Below are 21,405 nucleotides of genomic sequence, written 5' to 3' on the forward strand. Positions count from 1 at the left end.
TTGGCAAGAGATGATTATGGAGTACTTTTCGTTTGGTTGATTCTGGAGTTTGCTAAGTTATTGGAACGGATGCAAAGCATAAGAAGTTTCAGATGAACAGTGTAAATGGTTGAATGTTGTTATATTGCAAAATCAATCCTTTTTTTCTAATAGAAATCAATAATTGAAACAGGACATTAGTAAAGTATGCGTTGCACATTAAAATATTATCCTGTAGTTCAAGAAAATATGTTGCGTTTCCAATTCGATTAGACCCTTCTAATTGATCATGTCCTTGGAGTAGATTCTCCGCCAAACTATTTAAACAAATTCCAATGAAATATTGTCAATTAAAAACAGTTCAAAAAAAGTACTTTCAATTAATTACAATGCTCTCCACCAACAGTACCATTACAAACAATATAATGAAAAGAATTGTCATTTTGACAGGAGCCAGTGATGGAATCGGAAAAGCAGCTGTTCACCATTTAGTCAAGGCAAATTGTCATGTAATTTTGGCATGTAGATCCAAGGAAAAAGCTGAGCTTGTCATACAACAAGTAAGAGAGAATTATAAGGATGCATCTATGGAATTCGCAAAACTTGATTTGGCAGACTTGGAAAGTGTTTCTCAATTCTCAAAGAATTTTCTCCAAAGAAATATTCCACTCCATTCTCTAATTTGTAATGCTGGTGTTTGGACTGATAATCAGAGGAAAACAACAGTACAAGGTTGGGAATTAACGTATGGAACTAACCACTTGGGCCACTTTGTATTGGTCAACTTGTTGTTGAACAAGTTGAGGGAGACCTTGTCTTCTAGAGTTTTGATTGTCAGCTCTGGACTTCATCCAAAAGGAAATGTCAAACAATTATTGAAAGATCCAAATTATGAAAGTGGCAAGTTCTCTGGAAAGACTGCTTATTGTAATAGTAAATTGGCAAACGTATTGTTCGGTTATGGTTTGGCCAATAGATTGGCAGAAATGAATGGACAATCATCCAATTCGAATGGTAAGGTGAGTGTCATGGTATGGGAACCTGGTGTTGTGAGAACTAGCTTATTTGATGAGGCATTTGGATTTTTGGCATATCCAATTGGTGCCTTGTTTTTCCAAAAACCTGAAAAGGCCAGTGAACCAGAAGTGCATTATGCTATTGATTTTGAACATCCTGTTGAGGGCATGAAGTATTTTGCCCAGTGGAAGGAAACGGAGAGTTGTACTGATAGTTATAACAAAACCTATCAGGATGAATTGTGGAATATGAGTTTGGAACAAACAAGAAAGTACCTTGACATGTAAATTCACATCTTTTCCAATCAATAAATTGTAAATATTTTGAATGAAATTTTTCAATCACATTTTGTAACATTTCCATAGTATTATTATTTCCATTCATGGAAATTTACATACATGTTCACAGCATGCATGATTGAAATATGTAAATAGTACAATAATAAAGCTGAACATAATCATGAAATATTCCAAATTAGAGCATTAGCAACGATAACTATAAAACCAGTTATCTTGTCTTGCTAATTAACATATTTTTGAAAATGAATCCACGTACTACATTTCTTTGCATTACATTCCTCATTGTTTCCTTTTTGCTACACTACTCCCATCAGCAGCTTCCACTCTCTCGTCAATATCAATACAATACTACCCTAGCTAAGGATGGTAGCTTTGATTTGTTTTGGTCAATTCAGGATGGTGAATTGTACATGGCCATGTCTGCACAAACTAATGGGTGGTTGGCTGTGGGATTCAACTCATTTGTTGAAAATAATGCTGAAGATAAGGATGTAGATATGAGACTCACTGACATGATTCTTGGATGGAGAGATTCGAGTGGTAATACCTATTTGTATGATAGTTATGCCATGAGCAATTCAATTCCAAGTATGGATACTCAATTGTAAGTATGCTTTTGAACATTATAAGTATGAAATATTCTTTCTTTGAATATTAACATAATAGAGGAGGAACTGATAATTCAATTCTCATTCAATCTTGGGAAACAACAGGTAGAACCATTATTGAATTCAAAAGAGCACTCGATACCAAAGATTCCTATGATGTGGCCATTCTCCCAAATAGAAAACTCATTCTCCTCTATGCCCTATCAGCACAAGATCCAAGCAATAATCAGTACAATTCCTTATCAATCCATACCAAGAGAGGTTCAGTAGCAATTCCAAACTTTTGGCCATTACAACAGAATGAAACTCTCTCCGAAAAACAATCCAATATTACCATTTCCAATCAAACTAGCACTTCTTCATCTGGTAGTACTTTCAATAGTACTGCTAGCAGTGGAAGTAGTAGTATTACTAATCAAACATCTATTATCTTTCCTCCAATTACTTTTCCTCCTCAAAACAACAACAATAATAATACTGCTGCTACTACTGGTGGCACAACAACAACACCTCCTCCTCCACCACAACATAATCAAACAATCATTGTCATTCCACCCTTCTTCCCATCAAGTTCTTCTCCAGTTATTGGAAATAATAATAATAATGGAAATCATAACAACAATGGATCTACACCATCATCATCGGGAAAGCCTGGCAAAGAAAAACCAATAATTTCCATTCAAATTGCAAGAGCCAACCAATTAGGTGCATCGGGTCCATTATTCATTGTTGTGGCCAATCTTTTCATTATGCAAATGTTACTCGCCTACTTGTGATAATTTTTTTTTAAATTTTAAAAATTTTAAATACATAACAATAAAAAGTGGCGCGAACAATTTTTCACCACATTTTGATATTCAACGGAAATTAATCTTTGTGCAATTCAAAGTTGCATTTTCACTGCAATTCAAAGATCAAGAGGTGGACCTCGTTGTACAGGATGCCCATTCGGAAGCGAAATCGTGTCTATTCCGTAGGTAACCTCCAATTTTTCTGTAACACTCAAAAGCTCATATTTAAAAATCACTCAATTTCTCAAATATAAAAAAAACAATTCAACAGTTTCGAACAAAACCTGCCGCAAAATTTTAAAATGACAGAAATTATTTACTTTGGTGATTATCAAATGTTTAGAAAATTGAAAGAACTTTACAATGTTTCTTCCAATTCTTCCAATAATTCAGAAAAGAAATTGATGATGAAAAGAAAGAAGAAAACATGTTTGGAGAATATTTCATTCATGTTCAAGGAAAATCACTTTCAATTTCCTCCAAGATTGAACAATAACAATACAAATTATCATGGTTCAAAAAGTCAGAGAATTGTTGATTTTCAATTGGGAGATGATTTTGTAATTTGTCAAACTGAATCTACTCAATTATATTTCATTGGATTGTATTCCAATAAGGGAGGAATCAATTATCTTTGTGAACAAATGCCATGTGAAAAAATTGGAAAGACTGAACTAATCAAATGTTGTTCCAATAAGATTCTTATCAAATCATTGGCTGGAAAGTTTTACATTGCTGAAGTTAAGAAATTAGATCAGGTACCAATTTTCAAACCAGTTGAAGCTTTTGTAAATACAGTAGTCAATGAAACCGTTAAGGGAGTTCATTTTGGAGAGAATTTCAATTCAGTCTTGACTGAGAAGAGTCAAGTTTTCTCTGAGGGAAGATTCATCATTACCAATGACAGATATGGATACGATTGGATTTATCCAGCACCTGCAGATTTGCTCTTACCAACAAGTGTCACTACTATTGAAAAGATCTTTGGAGATAATCACTCATTCATGGTTAAGGATGCAAATCCAAATGCTTTGAAAAAGTACTACTTGTATCAGCAACATTGGAAAAATCAAAATCCCTCACTCGAAGATTGGATTCTCAAATATTTCCCAGAGGAGCATTCGATTACAATTGAGGATGTTATTCCAAATGGATGTGGAGTTGGATATTTAGTGTTGGTTTCGTTTGGAGATTCTGACTTGAAACGTATTGTCATGATTGGACATAAGGGTGAATTTTGTCAATTCAGCCAATATTTGGAAGTATTGGATGAAAGAAATGATTTTTATCACACATTCGATTTTCCTTCCTATTTCTATTCAGTAACAGGTTTTAATGAGGAATTTTCATTTGAAAATTGTCATTTCACCACAAATTTCGCCTTATTTGAAATGAAACAAACTGAAAAGTTAAATTTCCATTCTAAACTCTACAAGAATAGTCAATATTCAGATATTGAGTTTGTCACACAATCTGAAGGAGAACCATTATTGTAAATATTGTAATGAATGTATTAAATGTATTAACATTTCAATTAATCTTTCTTCTTTTTGGATAGTGAACTGGAGGACTGTGTTGAACTCTTTCTCTTGGATTTCGTTTTTGGTGTGGAAGGCGGCAAATCAACATCCATGTACGCATTGGAAGAGGATGGATTATTCGAAAGTAAATTCTCTAATTCAATTTGACTATTTTTTGTTCTTTCAATGATATCGAATATGGAAGAATCGAATATTAAGGAAGTTGAACAACTGTCAAATGAAGAATTGAGAGAAATTTGATCGAATGAAGTATTATGATGTGCTTGATCGTCTGCAGAACAACCTTCTCCAATACTATTAACATTCTCGGTGGTGTCATCTAACAAGGAGACAATACAGAGATTTCCAAATTGATCACTCGATGCCAATAAAGTATCCGAAATGGCCAAGGATCGAATAGAACTGGGATGAATCTTTTCAAATTTGTGAGAATAGTTAGTTTTCTTGTTAGAATTCTCAATGGAGTGAATGGAATTCCACATGTACAAATGTCCATCTCTACAACCAGTGAGCATCATGTCATTTCCATAAAATGCTGGAACTATTTGAGTATCCATACATGGATTTGATGAATATTTGTGAATTAGTGATGAAATACCTGTTGGCTTACAATTATTTCCTAAATTCCACAATTTACTTCCAAGTTGGGAAGTTGAAATGAGAATTGGTTCGTTTCTAGAATTTTGTAAACAATGTAAATCGAAAATCTTTTCCTGTGATTTACAATGTGAAATGAAAGGTTCAATATAACGTTGGGACTTGCTATCGAAATATGAATTTTCACTTGTAATGCATGCTTCGCTTCCAAAAGTAAATTCTGGTTCTTGTTTTGGAAATTTTCTTTTCTGAGAATTATTTGTCCAATTTCCAAATAAAGTATTTGAAGAATATTGACTATTAGAGTTGGTATCACATTCATCATCATCTTCTAATGAATATGCCAAATCAGCTTGAAATTCTACCAAATTATCGTTTTGAATAATCTCAGTAACATAATTCGACATTTTTCTAATGTCCCACCACTTGATAGAACACGGAAGATCAGTAATAATCGAATCCTTAGATGAAGATGTGAATAATGAAAATTCAGAGTTTGGCATCCAACAGCACGAATGAACAAACTCTTTCAAATTCACGCTATATATTGGTCGACTCAATTGATTAGACCAAATTTTCAAAGTCTTATCAAGGGAAGTTGAGGCAATTAAATTCTCCCTCCAATTAGTTTTAACATCTGTAATGTAATTGACATGTTCATTGAAAGTCAATTGTGGTCCAATAATTTGTTTCGAATTGTGTTGTGAAAGGTCATAACAGAATAGTGTGGAATCGTCTGAGGCAACATAACAATGTCCATCACTGGTTGTACAAATTCTATTGATAAAAGGTCGTGAAGGAAGTGGAATGAGAGTTGGTGAAGTGAGTGTGAAATTTGTTGAGCTAGAGTTTACAATGGAATAATCATCTGGAATTTTGTAAAGTTGAATACAACCATCTACATCTCCTCCTAGCAATATTTGATTGGAGAATTGATAATTTCCATTCAAAGACTTGGGAATAAATTTCATGGTAGTCATTGTTCCACAGCTCTTATATTGAAACACTTTGGATTGGACATTTGACAGTTTTTCCTTCTTTTTCTTCTTTGTGGTAGCACTTTTAGGTGTCCTAGGCGAAATATCCTCAAGATTCATCAATAAAGAGTCGTGACTTTGTCTCATTTGTGAAATTCTTTCCAATTGATTCACCATTCTTCCTCTCAAATGATTCCAACAAATTTTCGTATAACTCTCTTCCAAACATTGTGAAGATATCTGCTTCCCCTTTGATCCGTTCAATATAAACCTATTAAACATGCACACATTTAACAGGGAATGATTCCTTCCACAATTTTCACTAAACTTGTTAAGAAAATTCGTTCGGAGTTGATGAGAAGAAGAGATGAAGTCTTCATCCGTTGGTGGAAAGAGCTTTTTGAGTGAGGGATGCTGCTGTTCAATTTTCTTCCTCCTATGTTGCTCCAATCGTTTGGGAATCACGACTGGCTTGAGAGGTGAATTGAACATTTTTTTAAATAAATTAAAAAAATTCAAATTAGAAATCGTAACGGTAAAATTTTTTAAAATGGAACTCTAATAGAAAAAATTGATAGAAATTTGAAATATGAAGTAACACAACAAGTAAGCAATACAACAAGCTGCTTCCAAAACATAAAAGTACTTTCAAGATAATTTTTCATTAAGATTTTTAATCCATTCAACCACCATCGGAGTGCAGAAGGAATTAAAATAAAAAAAAAATTCTCATCATGAAATCCTTCTTAGCCACCTTGTTGGTTTGTCTCTTGATTGCCTACACTGTTAGTGCTCAAAATATGCAATGGAACGTTTGCAAGCGTTTCTCCTCTCAAACTTTGCAAATTTCTTCCCTCTCAATTTCTCCAGATCCACCACAAGCTGGCAATAATTTGCAAGTCAATCTCCAAGGTACTTTAACCTCACCAATGGGCACAGGAGCCACTGGTACTGTTGAAGTTCAATATGCTGGTACTCCAATGTATTCCGGTCCTTTTGATCCATGTCAATTCTTGCAAGGATCTAATACTCCATGTCCACTTGCTAAGGGTCCAACTACTCTTTCTGTTTCTCAACAAATTACTCCAATGGCTCCTGCTGGAGGTCCATATCAAGGAACTATTATCATCAATGATGAAAATAAGAATGTTGTTACTTGTATTGATTTTAATTTCATGATGAATTAAATTGTTATTATTAATTGATGAATATGATCAAATATGATATACGGAAGAAATGAATATAAATATTATTAATTTATTATTATTATAATTTATAATTGGTATTATGACTGGTTGAGCAATGCAATAATATAACAGTGAGAGTAGCAAAGTATTTATGGAGATTCATCCACGTCCATTTCTTCTAAATTCTTATTCTTTCTCCTCTCTTGTGAGAATTTAATTTGTCTCTCGAACAAGGCTTTTTCTGGATCATAGGCATGTTTGCAAGCATGTTGCATGGTACAGAATTTACATTTAATCATGTCTGGTTTTGCTACAAATTCCTTATCTTCCACAACTAGAGATATTCCACATTTCAAAAAGTATTGTAAAGTCAAGTTCAGTTAAAGAAAATTAAAATATCGACAACATACTCTTAGTTGCATACTCGAGAATCATATTCTCAGTGGCAGAATGATCAAATTTATCATCTGTGAATGAATAGACTTCTCCTGTTGTGAGACAGGTGAGGTTACTCTTTGAAATTGTTTCTCCAAATAATTGTTGGAAAGCATAGTGATAGATTGATAATTGTTTTTCAAATCCACTCAAATATTTTGGTTTGATAGAGCTCTTATATTCCACTACGACGTATTTAGATTGATCATTTTCATCCTTCTCAATATCAACTCTATCAAAGATTACAACCAAATCAACGTCTGACGAACCTCCAACACCAGTCAGTACAAAACTTTCTTCGATCAAGACAGGTCTTCTATTACCATTCATGCCAAAATGCTGAGCTGCACTATGGCTTTGGAATAGAGATGATGGTGGCAGTAGTATATTGGTCAATTCTCTCTTAATTTGATTCCTAAGCATTTCTTTGGATTCCTGAACGACATCTTTTGGTACATAGATAGATTCAGCCTTTGCAGATCCAACAACATGTCTATTAAATGTCTTGACAGCTCTCTCGGTTATGAAATCCAAAAATTCTGGATTTTCAGTCCTATTTGTTCCATCAATCAATTCATTACTCTGTTGTAAAATTCTATTCAATTCCACATCATTTTTGATTTTCTTAACAATCTCAGAGGCTATAATCTTGTTATATCCAATGTTTTTAGCAAAATCCACTTCCAAATCCACTCCTTTTGCTGGTCTATAATGAGAATAGGCCAGTTTTGCTTTATGATTTGCCTCAGTCAAGAATAATCCAGACTCTTCTTCTACCTTCTCAATTTCCTGATAGACCAAATTATATAATTTAGAAAAGTGAGCCAAAGATTCATGAAGTGATGATCCCCTAATAATTGGAACTGTTGGTTTCCCCTTTACCTCTTTATCAAGATAACTCAAATAATACCGATGAGGACAAGTCATATAAGTGTCCAATTTACTATTATTTCCGATATAATAATTCAGCACAACATTCCGTATCAAATATACTATCAATATATAAATTTACCTATAACTCATCATTAACTTCTTTCCTAGTTTTCGCGACATTTTTTTTAAATCAAGTTTTTCTTTTTTCGAATTGGCGCCAAAATTATCCAACCTAATTTCATTCGTGGATTGAAATGTTATTGTTTATTCACTAACACCACTTTGTGTAACAATGTTAATATCCAAATATTGAGTATTCTTTGTCAATGTAGTGAAAAATCTGTTTTTTTGAATGGATTCCTTTTCGAATAGAATAAAATCATTGGTCAAGTGACACTTTTCCAATGTGAAATCTTCATCAAATCCAGTAACTGAGTAAAAGTATGAAGGAAAATGATAAATGTGGGCTTTCCAATAGAAACCTCCCTCTGAGGCAACCAAATTCAAGTGTTCACCCAAAGAGTTGTTTTCATTGGTACTAAGCATGATGAGAGCATTCTTTCCACTTTCAAAAGAAAGCAAAAACAAATATCCATCACCTGATGGGTTTCCAATAATATTCTTAATGGTGACGGTTTCCTCTGGAAAAGATCTGTAAATTGCATTATCAATGGCGTCACTGACACAACCCCAACCATTACTGAGATAGTGCTTATTGTTTTCCTTAAATAATAATGTATGATTATCAGCAAGTAGCTTTTCCTTATTGAGAAACAAATGGACACAATTATTATCTATAGAATGAGATCCAGTTGGTGCTACTCCTATGAATCCAACAAAATCTTCTCCAATAACTCCATCAAATATGTCTGGATATTTGAATAAATGATCTACAGGTTTTGGATTTGGGGTTGAATTCAATTTCTCCACATCAGCCACGTAGAAATTTTGGGAAAGAGTTTTGATAAGGATTGTTTTCAAACCACATTTCACCCATTCTATTTGTCCCATTTTTTGACATGGTAGTGGTCTACAGTAGTATTTGATATCAGCACGACGATTGTTGCTGTTAGATGACTGATTTGAATACAATCCAATGAAATATAATTGAGTAGATTCAGTTTGACAAATTACAAAATCATCTCCCAATTGAAAATCAATAATTCTCTCATTAATCATTTCATCTTCACTCAATTCCAAAACATGAACAATTGAATCACTTCTATTCAAATCAAATAATGTCAAGGTTTGACTTGGAAAGAATTCATCTCCATTCCATGTCAATACTCCAATTACATTCTTGAAAACTTTCAATTTTTCAAACAAGACATTGGTTCCGAATTGACTTTTTGATCCATGATAATTTGCATTGTTATTGTTCAATCTTGGAGGAAATTGAAAGTGATTTTCCTTGAACATGAATGAAATATTTTCCAAACATGTTTTCTTCTTTCTTTTCATCAATTTCTTTTCTGAATTATTGGAAGAATTGGAAGAAACATTGTAAAGTTCTTTCAATTTTCTAAACATTTGATAATCACCAAAGTAAATAATTTCTGTCATTTCAAGTTTGATTTGATGATGATTGCAATTTCCAAGTGAATTGTTTTTCTTTTAAATTTAAACTATTAAAGGTGTTACACTTTTTCTTAAATATGTAAATAAGTGAGGTTACACACGGAATAGACACGAGTGTCGATTTGCTTCCGATAACTGCAACTTTGAATTACCTGTAAAACGTTGATCTGCATTGTGTCTGTCTACTCTAAGTAACCGAACAACATTTCAATAGAATTTTCTATGAACAATGCTTGGACCCTCTTCTTGATATTCAAAATCAGTAAGCCACAAATTCTGAGATGATGAAAAACTAGCCATCAGACTGCCACCAAGCCAAACTGATTCATCACCCAAAGGAGGCGCAACTTTGATCTTGTATTTGTATTCAGGAAATAGTGAAATCAATTCTTTGGAAATTCTCTTATCCATTCCAGAAAACATCGTTCCACCTCCTGAAAGAATAATATTTGCTCTGAAATCAGCTCTAATATCAAGATCACTTTTGGTAATTGTGTTACATATTGTTTCAATGATGTTCTCTGATTCAATGTTGAACAGTTTTGGTTGGAAGAATATTTCAGGACACTGATATCTTTCACAGTCCAAATTGATGTGATTTCCATCTGGTAATTCAAATATCTTTTCAACAGACTCTTGAGATTCAGAGACTTTTCGATATTCTTCTTCATAATTGAGAGCTACATAACAAACATTTTCCTTAATATCCCTTGCAATTTCCTTATCTACAAGTCCCTTTTTCGTTACCATCTCCATCATGTAATTAGTCAACTCTCTACCACCAAAATCCATTCTCAAAGTAGCATGAGGTAATGCACTTCCCTCATACACAGGAACTGAATGAGTTACATCATCACCAGAGTCCAAAACTAATCCAGTAGTTCTGCCAGATGCAAATACAGACAAGGCAGCTTGACTAGTCGAATACAAACCCTGTACTCTAAACTTTTCAAACATTATTTCAGTCATTTGTTCTCTATCCTTCTTCCGATAGTTTTCTGGAACTCAATAGAACGCCTCTCTGTAAAGAAGGATCCACCTTCATCTCTTCAAATACAAAATTCCAAATCATTTCCATATCATCCCAACTTGATATTTTCCTCCCTTCTATTGGCTTTCTCAATATTAAATCTTCTCTCTTTAATTTGGCTACCTCTCCAACAAAATAATCAATTCCCAAACAATGTTCTTCTCGTTGATGATTTATTATGTTGTATTCCTAACTTGGCCAATAATTGAAGGAAAAACAAGTCTCGGACCATCCTCACCAGAAAATCCAGCTCTTGTCCTATAACCTCCATTGTCTATTACTATTGCTTCGTTATCTCCTGCTATCATTGTTGATTTTAATTTTTGAAATAAAATTCCGTTCTGTTTATTGGAACTTTTCATGAGCATGATGAACTTTAGGTATAATTGATTTGGAACAGCTTTGGATTGTTAATAGTTACAAACCATAGCAAATTTTGCATTTCCAATGTTAAAAATCATCTTCGTCCTCATCTTCTTCCTCCTCGTCCTCATCCTCATTATCCTCATCATCCTCATCTTCATATCCATGAATATAAGTGTCAAAATCAACAAAGTCTCTTCGTCTTGATACTCCTGGCTGATAATCAGACAAATTCACATATCCTTCATTCATTCTTACAGTTGCCTTATTTTGCACCATTCCAAGTTGTGGAGCTCTGCAAACAGGACAAGGGAATTTAGAATTATGCGATTTCCACATGTTCAAACATTCGTTGTGAATGTTATTTCCACAAACTCTACAGAATTTTGCTGATTTCTGTTCAGCTCCATTAAAACATTCATAACAAATTGGACAATGTGTTTCATCATCAAATGGTCGTCTCTTTTTTTCATCAGATTTGTCTTCATCATCGTCATTTTCTCCCTTCTCAAAAACTTTGTAAGTTTTTACAACACGTTCATCAGCAGTAGACATGATAGCAGGAGCATGTTCAAATATTTGTCTCAATTCAGAAGAAAGAAGAGCATTTTGATAAATCAAATTAGATTTTGGATCAACACGAAGAACTTTCAAGTAAACAAATAGCTATGTCGTGGACACTTAGTTGACCAAAACTCAAAAATCATTTAAAAACTTACAATATGTTTACACAAATAGCCACCTGCAAAATCAGGGCATGAACAATTTGGTTCCTTACAAATATTTACAGTGTAAACATTACCAGTAGATCCAAGAACCAAGAATTTTTCCGATAATTCTGTTTTATCCTTTCTCTCAATCAGAAACAATCTAATAATAATAATATGAATTCCATATCAATTTAATATTAAATTTGATGACATAGCATTGAATGCATACCTCTGATTCTTGGCTCTCGATATTCTTTCCTTTGTTTTTCTGCAACAAGTTGATACAAAGGGATGGATTCTCTTCTCCTCAACTTTTCTTTGTTTTATTTCCAAAGATGATGACGATACACTTTCCATCTCTTTCCTCTTCCTAGTATTGGCAGAGGGTGGAGAAGATGAAGAATTGGTTTCAACTTTTTTCATTTTTTTTTAAATTTAAAATATTATTAGATTTTATTCACTACATTTCAAAACTCTCCTGAAGAGTTTAGGTAACTTTATATTGGAATATTTTCCAAACCAATCCGATGCTGGAAAATTGGTACATGCTTTTATAAAGTTATCCAATCAAGCTTTGGAAATTGTAGAGAAGAAGGAAGTAATTACCATTGAAGATTCAGATAATGATGATGATTCGGAAGAGGATGAGAATACGGCATTGGTGAAACAAAAAATCACGCAGTCGGGTTTTTCTGCTTTGCTTGACCATTATTTTGGAAATACTGTATTGGTTGAGGAATCAAGCTCCAATACAGATACAGGATATAGTTCAGAAACGGTGGAGGATGAAATAACTATTAAATTTGGTACTGCTTCGAAAAATATGACCATTTCGTTTACATCCAATATGAGGTATGATCCAATGGAAGAAGGATCTGATGGAGAATTCAGCGCCTCATGTGTTCTGGAACCTGGCTCAATATCATTGCAACTATTTTCAAACGAAGAGGAAGTTGATTATTGTACTGGTTACGGTGGTGGAGATATTAATATGAAATCAGTGTTGAAACTGAAACAACATTTTGGAATGAGTAGTCAAATTTTGGTTAATGTTTGGAAAATGATTATTACAGCTTTTAATGCTCTTGGTTCTGAGCATGTTCGTGGCATGTTGGAAAATGTTGAGGATTTAGATATTCCAGCTTCAGATTCTAGAGTTGTAGCAAGTGGTGGTAGTGCAGTGAGTGGGAAACAAACCACAAAAACGGTCAGTAAAAGAAAAGGTCCCTATTAACATGATGAATGCTTTTTATTTACTTTACAAAAATTTTCTTTGAACAATACTTGCTCCATATTCTCTATATTCAGTACTTGTCAAACACAGGGATGGGAATGTCGAAAGTGAGGCCATCATCATTCCGCCTGTACAAGCTGCAGTTGATCCCAATGGCTCACTAACTTTACATTCATTACCAGAATTTAATTTCACAAGTTCCTTAGTTAATCTTTGAGAAATTCCCTTAAATTGAGAGCTGCCACCAACAAGAACAATGTTATTAAACAAGGTATTTCTCACACCTTCATCACATGACATGATTGAGTTGTAGATGGCACTGTGAATACCAGTACTAGATTGAACAGTGGTAGGATCAAATTGTGGAGAATCACGTAAACATGAAGGGCTTCCACAATCCCAACCATTTTCAATAGCATTTGGATTGAAAAGAGCTTCTGGACATCTGATACACTCACCATCCAAACTAATCATACTGCCATCTGGTGTTTCATAATATTGTTCAGTTGGTGCTTTGATTTCAGATTCATAATCTTGAGAAACGAAACAGATTCTCTCCTTAATATCTCTCAACATTTCCCAATCAACAGTAGAATAGATCAATCCCTTTTCTGCCATCAATCTGAGGAAATACTGATCTAAATTGTGTCCACCAAAATCTAAAGACATAATTCCTTCCTTCAATACCTTTCCATTGATGATTGGAACAATTGAAGTAACTGTATGTCCAATATCCAACACAATTCCACTTTCTCTTCCAGAAGCTCGTATAGAAAGGCAAGCTTGATTTTCCAAACACAATTCATCTACCTGGAGTTTTTCAATCAACACTTCAACCATCTTTTCTCTATTTTCCAAAGTATTTAACGGAGAATCAGTCATTAATACGGATTTTCCAATTTCCTCATTAATTCTCTTCAAATCATCCAAAGAATATTTCCAAATCTTTTCAGCATCATCCCAATTACTAACAATTCCCTTACTAATAGGATAGGTTAGTTTCAACATTCCTCTCTTTGAAACAGCTTCATCTCCAAAATATTCACTCTTTGATCCGATCATGACTCCTGCTAAGTGTGGTCTTCCAACTGTTGCGGGAAAGCACATCCTAAATTCTTCTTTTTCCTCTGATGATGATAATGATGGAGTAAGACCAACCTTCATCCTAAAGGAACCACTATCAATCACTACTGTTTGTTTTTGGGCCATCGACATGAGTTGTTGTATTTTTTTTTAAAGTTGTAAATTTTATTAAGTTCATCTACGATAATACCCAATTCAAAAAAGAATTTCAAAATAATGTTCATTGTCTTTCGTATTGTTGAATGAGTGGATATATGCTGTAATGGTTATTATTTAAAATGTATTAATACTGAAAAGTATCAATGTTCATTGATTCAATGAACTCTGAACTGCAGTTTAATCTTACGACTATTTAATGCTCTAGTTCATTTATTATCTCAAATATTCAATTTAAAAAAAACATGTCTAATACCACTACTAAGACCCTACAACCAGAAGTTGAAGTTATTGATTCGAATAACATTTGGTTGATTAAGAATGCTTTCACTCCAGAAGAATGTGCTCAACTTTTAAAAGAAAGTGAAGAAATTGGTTATGGAGAAGCCCCACTCACAACTGGACTAAATACCTTCACATTGGACAAGGAAGTGCGAAATAATTCGAGAGCCATGATTGATAATAACAAATATTCAAATATGTTATTCGAAAGGTTGGCTCAATATCTTCCACAAGATGTTTCAGAATTGAAAATATGTGCTCAGGATGGTTTTTCATTATGTGGTATGAATGAAAGAATTAGATTTTACAAGTATGCAGCAGGAGAATACTTTGCTCCTCACTACGATGGCTGTTATCAGAAACCTTTATTCCATCTTGAAGTGAATGGTGAGAAGAAAGTTTGTGTCGAGAGATCATTCATCACCGTGCTTCTCTATCTGAATGATGTCCACTCGGGAGGTGAAACAAACTTTCTCACATCGAGATATGACATATTGCACAGTGTGAAACCAAGAACTGGTCAAGTTTTAATGTTCGTTCATGCTAATTATCATGAGGGTTGTTTATTGAATGATCCAAATGAGTTTAAATATGTCATGAGAAGTGATGTCATGTATAGAAAATTGAGAGATGAATTGTAAATTAAATTATAGTAGGATGTGAATTATTTTCATGCCAATTTTCAATCCTTGAATGAAAAATGTTCTGTCAATAGTTATACAATTAATTGAAATGAACATGAATGACCTTTCCATAGCCAATGATTTTTCCATTCTCCCTTAATAGAAATCTTCCTAAAAATCCACCCTTTTCCGTATAATTTTCCATAAATAAAATGTTATGGATTGGTGTCATGGTTACAATTTTCACCTTCTTTTGTTCTTGAATGGAATTGATACGACAAGAGATGTGCTGAAGGGAACAACTAACTATAGGAATGGCACCAACTCTAAATCCCTTGACTCCTGCCCTCAGAACAACTTCGGCCTCGAACGAAACGACAGGTTTCAATTGATCTAGTTCATCACTTACAATAAAACCTGTTCTGACTAGATTATGTGGAATATCTCCAAGATACACTCCACAAATTGTATTACTATCTACTTGTTCTACTTTTTCATGATTAATCTCAAGGTCAATAACCTGTCTAGTTACAAATGAACTATTATTAAGTGGAAGTAAAACAGTTTGTCCTTTTCTTAGTTGACCACATTGAACTTTTCCACAAATAATTTTTCCAACTCCAGAAATGAACATCTCCTTAATGATAATAAATCTTAAACCAGAGTATTTTTCAAAAACCATCGATTGAGATATCATCTCAAGGCTTTCGTATAGTGTTGGTCCCTTATACCAATTTAATTGTTGCGAATGACAGAGTAAATTATCCTCTGTAAATATACTGGTTGGTATTATTTGGTAATCTGTTAGCGATTTTTCGAAAATCTCTTTGAAAATTGGTTCAATCCTCTCAATTGATCTTTTAAATTCATTCTCATCATAATTACACAAATCCATTCCATTCACACAAACAACAAACTCCCTAACTTGATTAACTCTCGCAGCAATCAATTGATTTTTCAACTCTTCAACATACTCGTCGTGTGAATCCATCATGAAATGAGTATTAATTATGAGAATTGCCACATTTGCCATCGAAATGGCTCCCAACTGATTCTTTATATACATGGACAAAGCTCCAGAATCAATAAATTGCAGCAAGGAAGAGTTTTCATCCTTCTCGAAAGAAACAAAGGCCATATTAGCAGAGACATAATAATCTCTACTGCAACGTGTAGCAATAAAGTATGGTGAATACTTTCTCGGATAGTATCGATCGGTTCGTGTGGGACACGGATAGGAATTTCGATTTGGATTTTGATGAAAGTGTCGGAAGAGTCCTGCAACCTCAGATTTTCCACTATCAGTACAACCCATGAGTGCAATGTTTAGAATCTTTTCAGTAGTTTTGGTGGTTGTTGATTGGAGCATTTTTTTTTTGCAAAGTTCATCATCACTTTTGATCTGGGACATTTTTATTATTAAGGGCTATCAAATACTTGTACATGAAATATTCAGTGAGGATAGCATTGATGGAATAGTCTTCTTATTACTGTTGAATGCCGAATGTTAATCGATTCGCATCAACTGCAATTTCTTCAACTCTTTCGCAATTAATTTCACATTAAGGCATTCTCTAGCAACTAGTTGATTTGCTTGAGTAAATTGGAAACTTGGTTTCTAATATATTACTCAAAGGGGAGTTCTGATATTTCCGTAAAGGCCTTAATTATAACGTTTAAATTTGAAAAGTCAGATAAGAAAGGTATTGACTTACTTGATGTGACGTGTGGCATCTTTAGGAAAAATTCATTTTTAATATTTGACCCTTTGAAAAAAGCAAAACAAATTATCCTGTCTGTTCGACAAGACAAAATGCCAACAATTTATTTCTTCATCTTTTCCTGTATTGTGGCTACCACACAGATGTTTAGTTTAGTTTCGGCTCTTTCGTTAGAAACAACAATGAAAATAGATGCTAGTCAATCATCATCTTTGAATTATCTATCATCCAATAACAGTTCATCCAATGATAACAGTATTATTAATAATTTAACGCCACCCATTGGAGTAATTTTGAATAATTATAACACTTCGGATTTTATAAATCTTATTCTAAACATTACAACAAATATAACAGCCGCACAGGACGAATTAGTCATGACTGAAGCAATGCGAACGAATCCAACAATCACAATCATTATCAGAGTGTTACTAACTTTATTTAATTTCTTTCTAATAATTTTGATACTTTCGTTTAGAAAGAAGGAACCAATCAAATCAAAATTTTATATTTCTATGGCGTTGGTATTGGTTAATATCATTGGACACATTCAGGGAATTATTGAAATTCTTCCAGGTGCACCTTTATTCTTTCAAAGTTATTGGAATCAGTTTATTTCAGAAAAGTTGACGAAACAAGTTGATGCTCAAACATTTTACAGAAATAATTTGAATTCGTATGGTGTTCCAACGTGGCTGGAAAGTTTTGCACTCTTTGAAAACATTTATTGTTTCATTGATGCCTATTTTATTTATGGATGTACTGTTATTGGATTGGCAATGTATTCGATTCAGATAATTAAACTAATGTTATTGTTGCTGTTGAAAGATAGAAAACAGGCAGTGGCTAGATCATTGGAAGAATTCAAAAAGAGACAAGTTGAAAAGTTTAAAGATCTCAAATTGAAAGAAGTTTCTTCAGAGACGAATCTTCAAGATCAGAAACCAATTAGTTTGATGAAACGACTCTCAAGGAAGATTCTTTTTGTGGAAACAAACACGTCTTCTGAAAATTTGACGAAACAATCAGGTGAATCTTCACCAACCACTAGTGCTAGCTCAGTATCTAGTGCTCCTTCCACTTCCAATTTATTAGAATCTAATAATTCACAACAATCACAACAACAATTGCAACAAGAATCCTCAGAAGTATCAACTCCAAGATTATCTAAAACTGGAGAGAATGATGATTCGTCCAGTTTAGCCTACGAAGATATTGCCCTCGATTTAACAACTGATGAAGATGCACTTTCAACTAGTTACGAAGAAATTTCAAAAAAGGGAAAATTTGTTAATTTCCTTAAAAAGATTTTAAAATATCAAATTATTGAGCTGAGCTACATTGGATTCTGGTTGACTGTGTGGTATATTCTCGTTACAATTGTAATTATTATTCGTACAGAAGACACTTGGAGTAATTTTTTCATTTCTTGGGATTCGTATAGTGGATATTGTCGACATAATGATAGAGTTCAGATTGGATATTATTCGATTGCCATCTTGTTCCTAATTTTTGTTTTCATTCCCATTACTTTAATATTCGATTTTGTAACTAGTTTAATCAAATATAGAAAAATTATTCGAATCAATAGAGAAAAGAATAGAAAGACAGAAAACTTTCTCATTTACTATTTTTATGAAACTGATCCTTTCGTTTACAGAACCGAAGTATTGGGAGTATTAATATTGGACTTTATAGTGGTCCTTACCTTTTTAATTGTGCTTCCAATTGGAGTTAACGCAAATTATTCTCAACAATTGGCGAGTTCAATACTCCTTTCCATTGGATTGAATTTTATTGGAGGTGTACTTTGTAATCCTGGAATTACAATTTCAAGAACTGTGTGGAATTATTTGGTTGAGTTCAAGACCAAAAGGGCAAATAAGAAAGATTCAAATGATTCTGATACTATATTTTCATTACAGCAATTGATTTCTTCACCAATTTGTTCTGAATCAATTGATTATGTACTTTCCCACAAAACTGAAAGAGGTTTATTCTATCAATATCTGAAAGAAGAATATTCTGTGGAAAATCTACTATTCACAGAAGATCTTATCAAATTGAGAAAGATCCACAACGCACATATCAGAGCCAAAGTAATGAAAATTAAGGAAATGATCAAACTATACCTTTCCAATAGTGATTCAGTGTTTGAACTCAACGTTCCAACAAAAGTGATTCAACAAGAGTTGACTAATTTTAGGGAATTGATGGCTTTGTTGGATGAATTGAATTTAAAGGCTACTCAACTTCCTCGTGTATTTAAGGCTGATTCGAATACTAGATATTTTCCAAATATTGATTCGAATAAGGAAGAAAAGTTGAAACAATTAATTTCACAATTGGGTAGTGGTCGAATATTCACAAATATTCAATCAGAGGTTTACAAAAACTTGATGGATTCATATTATCGATTCAATAACTCTAGAAAGTGGAAGGACTATATTAAGACTTCTTCTTCGTCAGCTTAACATCTTTGACAAATATTTTTTCAAAAATTATAATTAACGAGACGAAGAATAAGATGAATTTAATTTCACGGCACTTACATCCATACATCCACACGGAAGTGAAGTTACATTTTGAAGACCTGCAACAAAAAGGAGCTCCAAAACAAATTACAGCTCAAATAGAATAAAAACAAGTTGTTTTCAAATAAAAAGTGCAAAAACAAAAGGGCAGGGTGGTACGTGGATCGAACACGTGACCATCGGATGTCTGCTGCAAATAACTTTGCAATCCGGTGCTCTACCGCTGAGCTAACCACCCATTCAATATTCTTCAAAACTTAATCTAATACGACAATAGAAAACAGCAAATTTTTATAATACATACTTAAATGAAAGTAAGTAAGGAAAGTAATACTTACTCAGCTGAGTCTAAGTTTCAAATATAAGGAAAATTCAAAAAGTAATTATGTCTCATTGAATCTCACCGTTTATTTGTATCAACTCCCTGCCAAAATCTGTGAGAAATTTGTAGTGTTACTCAACTTTCGTTCAATGAACTGTGAAGAAGAACCAAATCCAATAAATTTGAAAAAATGAACAAAAGTCTACCACCACCACTCTCTACCAAGAATTATCAACCTGTTCTCTGTGAACCCAGTCAAAATCCAACATTAATCATTGACAATGGTTCTTCCAATTCCAGAGTTGGTTTCTCATTTGAAGACATTCCTGGTTCTGTATTTCCTACAGTGTTTGGCAGAGTAGGAGGTAGACCGATTTATATAGGACCAGGTATCGCTAGGGAAGGATATGTTGGCCATGAAGCATTGTCCAAAAGGGGAATTGCTTCATTGAAATATCCTATTAAGAGAGGAATTGTAACTGATTGGCAATTTATGGAAAAGATATGGAGCCATAATCTTATTTTGGAAATGAACATTGCTATGGAGGAGCATTGTGTTTTATTGACAGAAACTCCATTGAATCCAACAGCAAATCGTGAAAAGATGTGCCAATTAATGTTCGAAAGGTTTCGTGTACCAGCAATGTGTGTTGCTGTTCAAGCTGTGTTGTCTTTGTTCGCTTCAGGTAGAAGTAGTGGAATAGTGTTAGATTCAGGAGGTGGAGTTTCAAATGTTGTTCCAGTTTATGAAGGTCTTGCCTTGCCACATGCCATTTCTAGACAAGAATTGGCAGGTAGCGATGTGACTGATCATTTGATGACATTGTTGATGGATCGTGGTTATAGTTTTATAAGTGCTGAACGAGATATTGTGAATGATATTAAGGAAAAGATGTGTTTTGTAGCTTTAGATTGTGATTCTGAAAAGAAATTATTCGAAAGTTCGATTCCAACAGCAGATTCCTCATATGAGTTGCCTGATGGAAATGTTATCAATCTAGGTTGCGAAAGATTCATTTGTCCAGAACTGTTATTCCAACCAAACATGGTGGAAATGGAAGAAATAGGTCTTCATGAATCCATACACAACTCTATCCGAAAGTGTGACCTCGATATTCGAAAGCAATTGTATTCCAACATTCTTCTCGCAGGAGGGTCTACTCAAATTAAAGGATTTTCTGAGAGATTGTTTAAGGAGTTGAAAGAAATTACTTCTTCCTCTGTGGAATTCAATATTGTCACCCCACCAGATAGAAATAATTCTTCTTGGATTGGTGGAAGAATTCTTTCGTCCATGTCAACTTTTGGATCAATGTGCATGTCCAAAGCCGAATATGAAGAGATTGGACCTGGAATAGTTCATAAAAAATGTTTCTAATAAATACCTGAGTGTTTTATTATTGGGAAAGTATCAATTCAATTAATCTTAATTGAAATGATTCAAATCGTTCACATTTTAAAAACT

General features: G+C 33.6%; 11 protein-coding genes and 1 non-coding gene across 12 annotated transcripts; 7 read left to right on the forward strand and 5 right to left on the reverse strand.

Annotated features, from left to right (window-relative positions):
* Positions 1 to 404: 404 nt before the first annotated feature.
* Positions 405 to 1,283, forward strand: NAEGRDRAFT_67971 (uncharacterized protein; the record flags this gene model as incomplete). Its single annotated transcript, XM_002676660.1, has 1 exon — positions 405 to 1,283. One exon carries the CDS (start codon positions 405 to 407, stop codon positions 1,281 to 1,283), a length of 879 nt encoding a protein of 292 aa, XP_002676706.1.
* Positions 1,284 to 1,537: 254 nt separating this feature from the next.
* On the forward strand, positions 1,538 to 2,679 carry NAEGRDRAFT_67972 (uncharacterized protein; the record flags this gene model as incomplete). Its single annotated transcript, XM_002676661.1, has 2 exons — positions 1,538 to 1,899; positions 1,962 to 2,679. 2 exons carry the CDS (start codon positions 1,538 to 1,540, stop codon positions 2,677 to 2,679), a joined length of 1,080 nt encoding a protein of 359 aa, XP_002676707.1.
* A 317-nt stretch (positions 2,680 to 2,996) lies between these two features.
* NAEGRDRAFT_67973 (uncharacterized protein) lies at positions 2,997 to 4,190 on the forward strand (the record flags this gene model as incomplete). Its single annotated transcript, XM_002676662.1, has 1 exon — positions 2,997 to 4,190. The coding sequence occupies one exon, from the start codon at positions 2,997 to 2,999 to the stop codon at positions 4,188 to 4,190; it is 1,194 nt and encodes a 397-aa protein (XP_002676708.1).
* A 38-nt stretch (positions 4,191 to 4,228) lies between these two features.
* NAEGRDRAFT_49342 (uncharacterized protein) lies at positions 4,229 to 5,986 on the reverse strand (the record flags this gene model as incomplete). Its single annotated transcript, XM_002676761.1, has 1 exon — positions 4,229 to 5,986. The coding sequence occupies one exon, from the start codon at positions 5,984 to 5,986 to the stop codon at positions 4,229 to 4,231; it is 1,758 nt and encodes a 585-aa protein (XP_002676807.1).
* A 554-nt stretch (positions 5,987 to 6,540) lies between these two features.
* Positions 6,541 to 6,996, forward strand: NAEGRDRAFT_79887 (uncharacterized protein; the record flags this gene model as incomplete). Its single annotated transcript, XM_002676663.1, has 1 exon — positions 6,541 to 6,996. Exon 1 carries the CDS (start codon positions 6,544 to 6,546, stop codon positions 6,994 to 6,996), a length of 453 nt encoding a protein of 150 aa, XP_002676709.1. The 5' UTR covers positions 6,541 to 6,543.
* Positions 6,997 to 7,386: 390 nt separating this feature from the next.
* NAEGRDRAFT_49343 (uncharacterized protein) lies at positions 7,387 to 9,867 on the reverse strand (the record flags this gene model as incomplete). Its single annotated transcript, XM_002676762.1, has 2 exons — positions 7,387 to 8,423; positions 8,904 to 9,867. 2 exons carry the CDS (start codon positions 9,865 to 9,867, stop codon positions 7,387 to 7,389), a joined length of 2,001 nt encoding a protein of 666 aa, XP_002676808.1.
* Positions 9,868 to 10,089: 222 nt separating this feature from the next.
* On the reverse strand, positions 10,090 to 14,428 carry NAEGRDRAFT_33917 (uncharacterized protein; the record flags this gene model as incomplete). Its single annotated transcript, XM_002676763.1, has 2 exons — positions 10,090 to 10,863; positions 14,057 to 14,428. The coding sequence occupies 2 exons, from the start codon at positions 14,426 to 14,428 to the stop codon at positions 10,090 to 10,092; spliced, it is 1,146 nt and encodes a 381-aa protein (XP_002676809.1).
* Positions 14,429 to 14,772: 344 nt separating this feature from the next.
* Positions 14,773 to 15,357, forward strand: NAEGRDRAFT_4207 (uncharacterized protein; the record flags this gene model as incomplete). Its single annotated transcript, XM_002676664.1, has 1 exon — positions 14,773 to 15,357. A coding segment is annotated over one exon (585 nt), but the record flags the coding sequence as incomplete, so codon positions are not given.
* A 106-nt stretch (positions 15,358 to 15,463) lies between these two features.
* Positions 15,464 to 16,732, reverse strand: NAEGRDRAFT_67982 (uncharacterized protein; the record flags this gene model as incomplete). Its single annotated transcript, XM_002676764.1, has 1 exon — positions 15,464 to 16,732. The coding sequence occupies one exon, from the start codon at positions 16,730 to 16,732 to the stop codon at positions 15,464 to 15,466; it is 1,269 nt and encodes a 422-aa protein (XP_002676810.1).
* An 867-nt stretch (positions 16,733 to 17,599) lies between these two features.
* On the forward strand, positions 17,600 to 19,558 carry NAEGRDRAFT_67983 (uncharacterized protein; the record flags this gene model as incomplete). Its single annotated transcript, XM_002676665.1, has 1 exon — positions 17,600 to 19,558. The coding sequence occupies one exon, from the start codon at positions 17,600 to 17,602 to the stop codon at positions 19,556 to 19,558; it is 1,959 nt and encodes a 652-aa protein (XP_002676711.1).
* Positions 19,559 to 19,767: 209 nt separating this feature from the next.
* NAEGRDRAFT_t345 lies at positions 19,768 to 19,856 on the reverse strand. Its single transcript has one exon. It is a non-coding gene; the product is annotated as a tRNA-Cys (tRNA).
* A 274-nt stretch (positions 19,857 to 20,130) lies between these two features.
* Positions 20,131 to 21,318, forward strand: NAEGRDRAFT_33902 (uncharacterized protein; the record flags this gene model as incomplete). The annotated part of the gene is made up of 1 exon (XM_002676666.1): positions 20,131 to 21,318. One exon carries the CDS (start codon positions 20,131 to 20,133, stop codon positions 21,316 to 21,318), a length of 1,188 nt encoding a protein of 395 aa, XP_002676712.1.
* Between the last annotated feature and the right edge of the window lie 87 nt (positions 21,319 to 21,405).

Source organism: Naegleria gruberi, assembly GCF_000004985.1.
Source record: "Naegleria gruberi genomic scaffold NAEGRscaffold_26, whole genome shotgun sequence".
Taxonomy (NCBI): Eukaryota; Heterolobosea; class Eutetramitea; order Acrasida; family Naegleriidae; genus Naegleria; species Naegleria gruberi.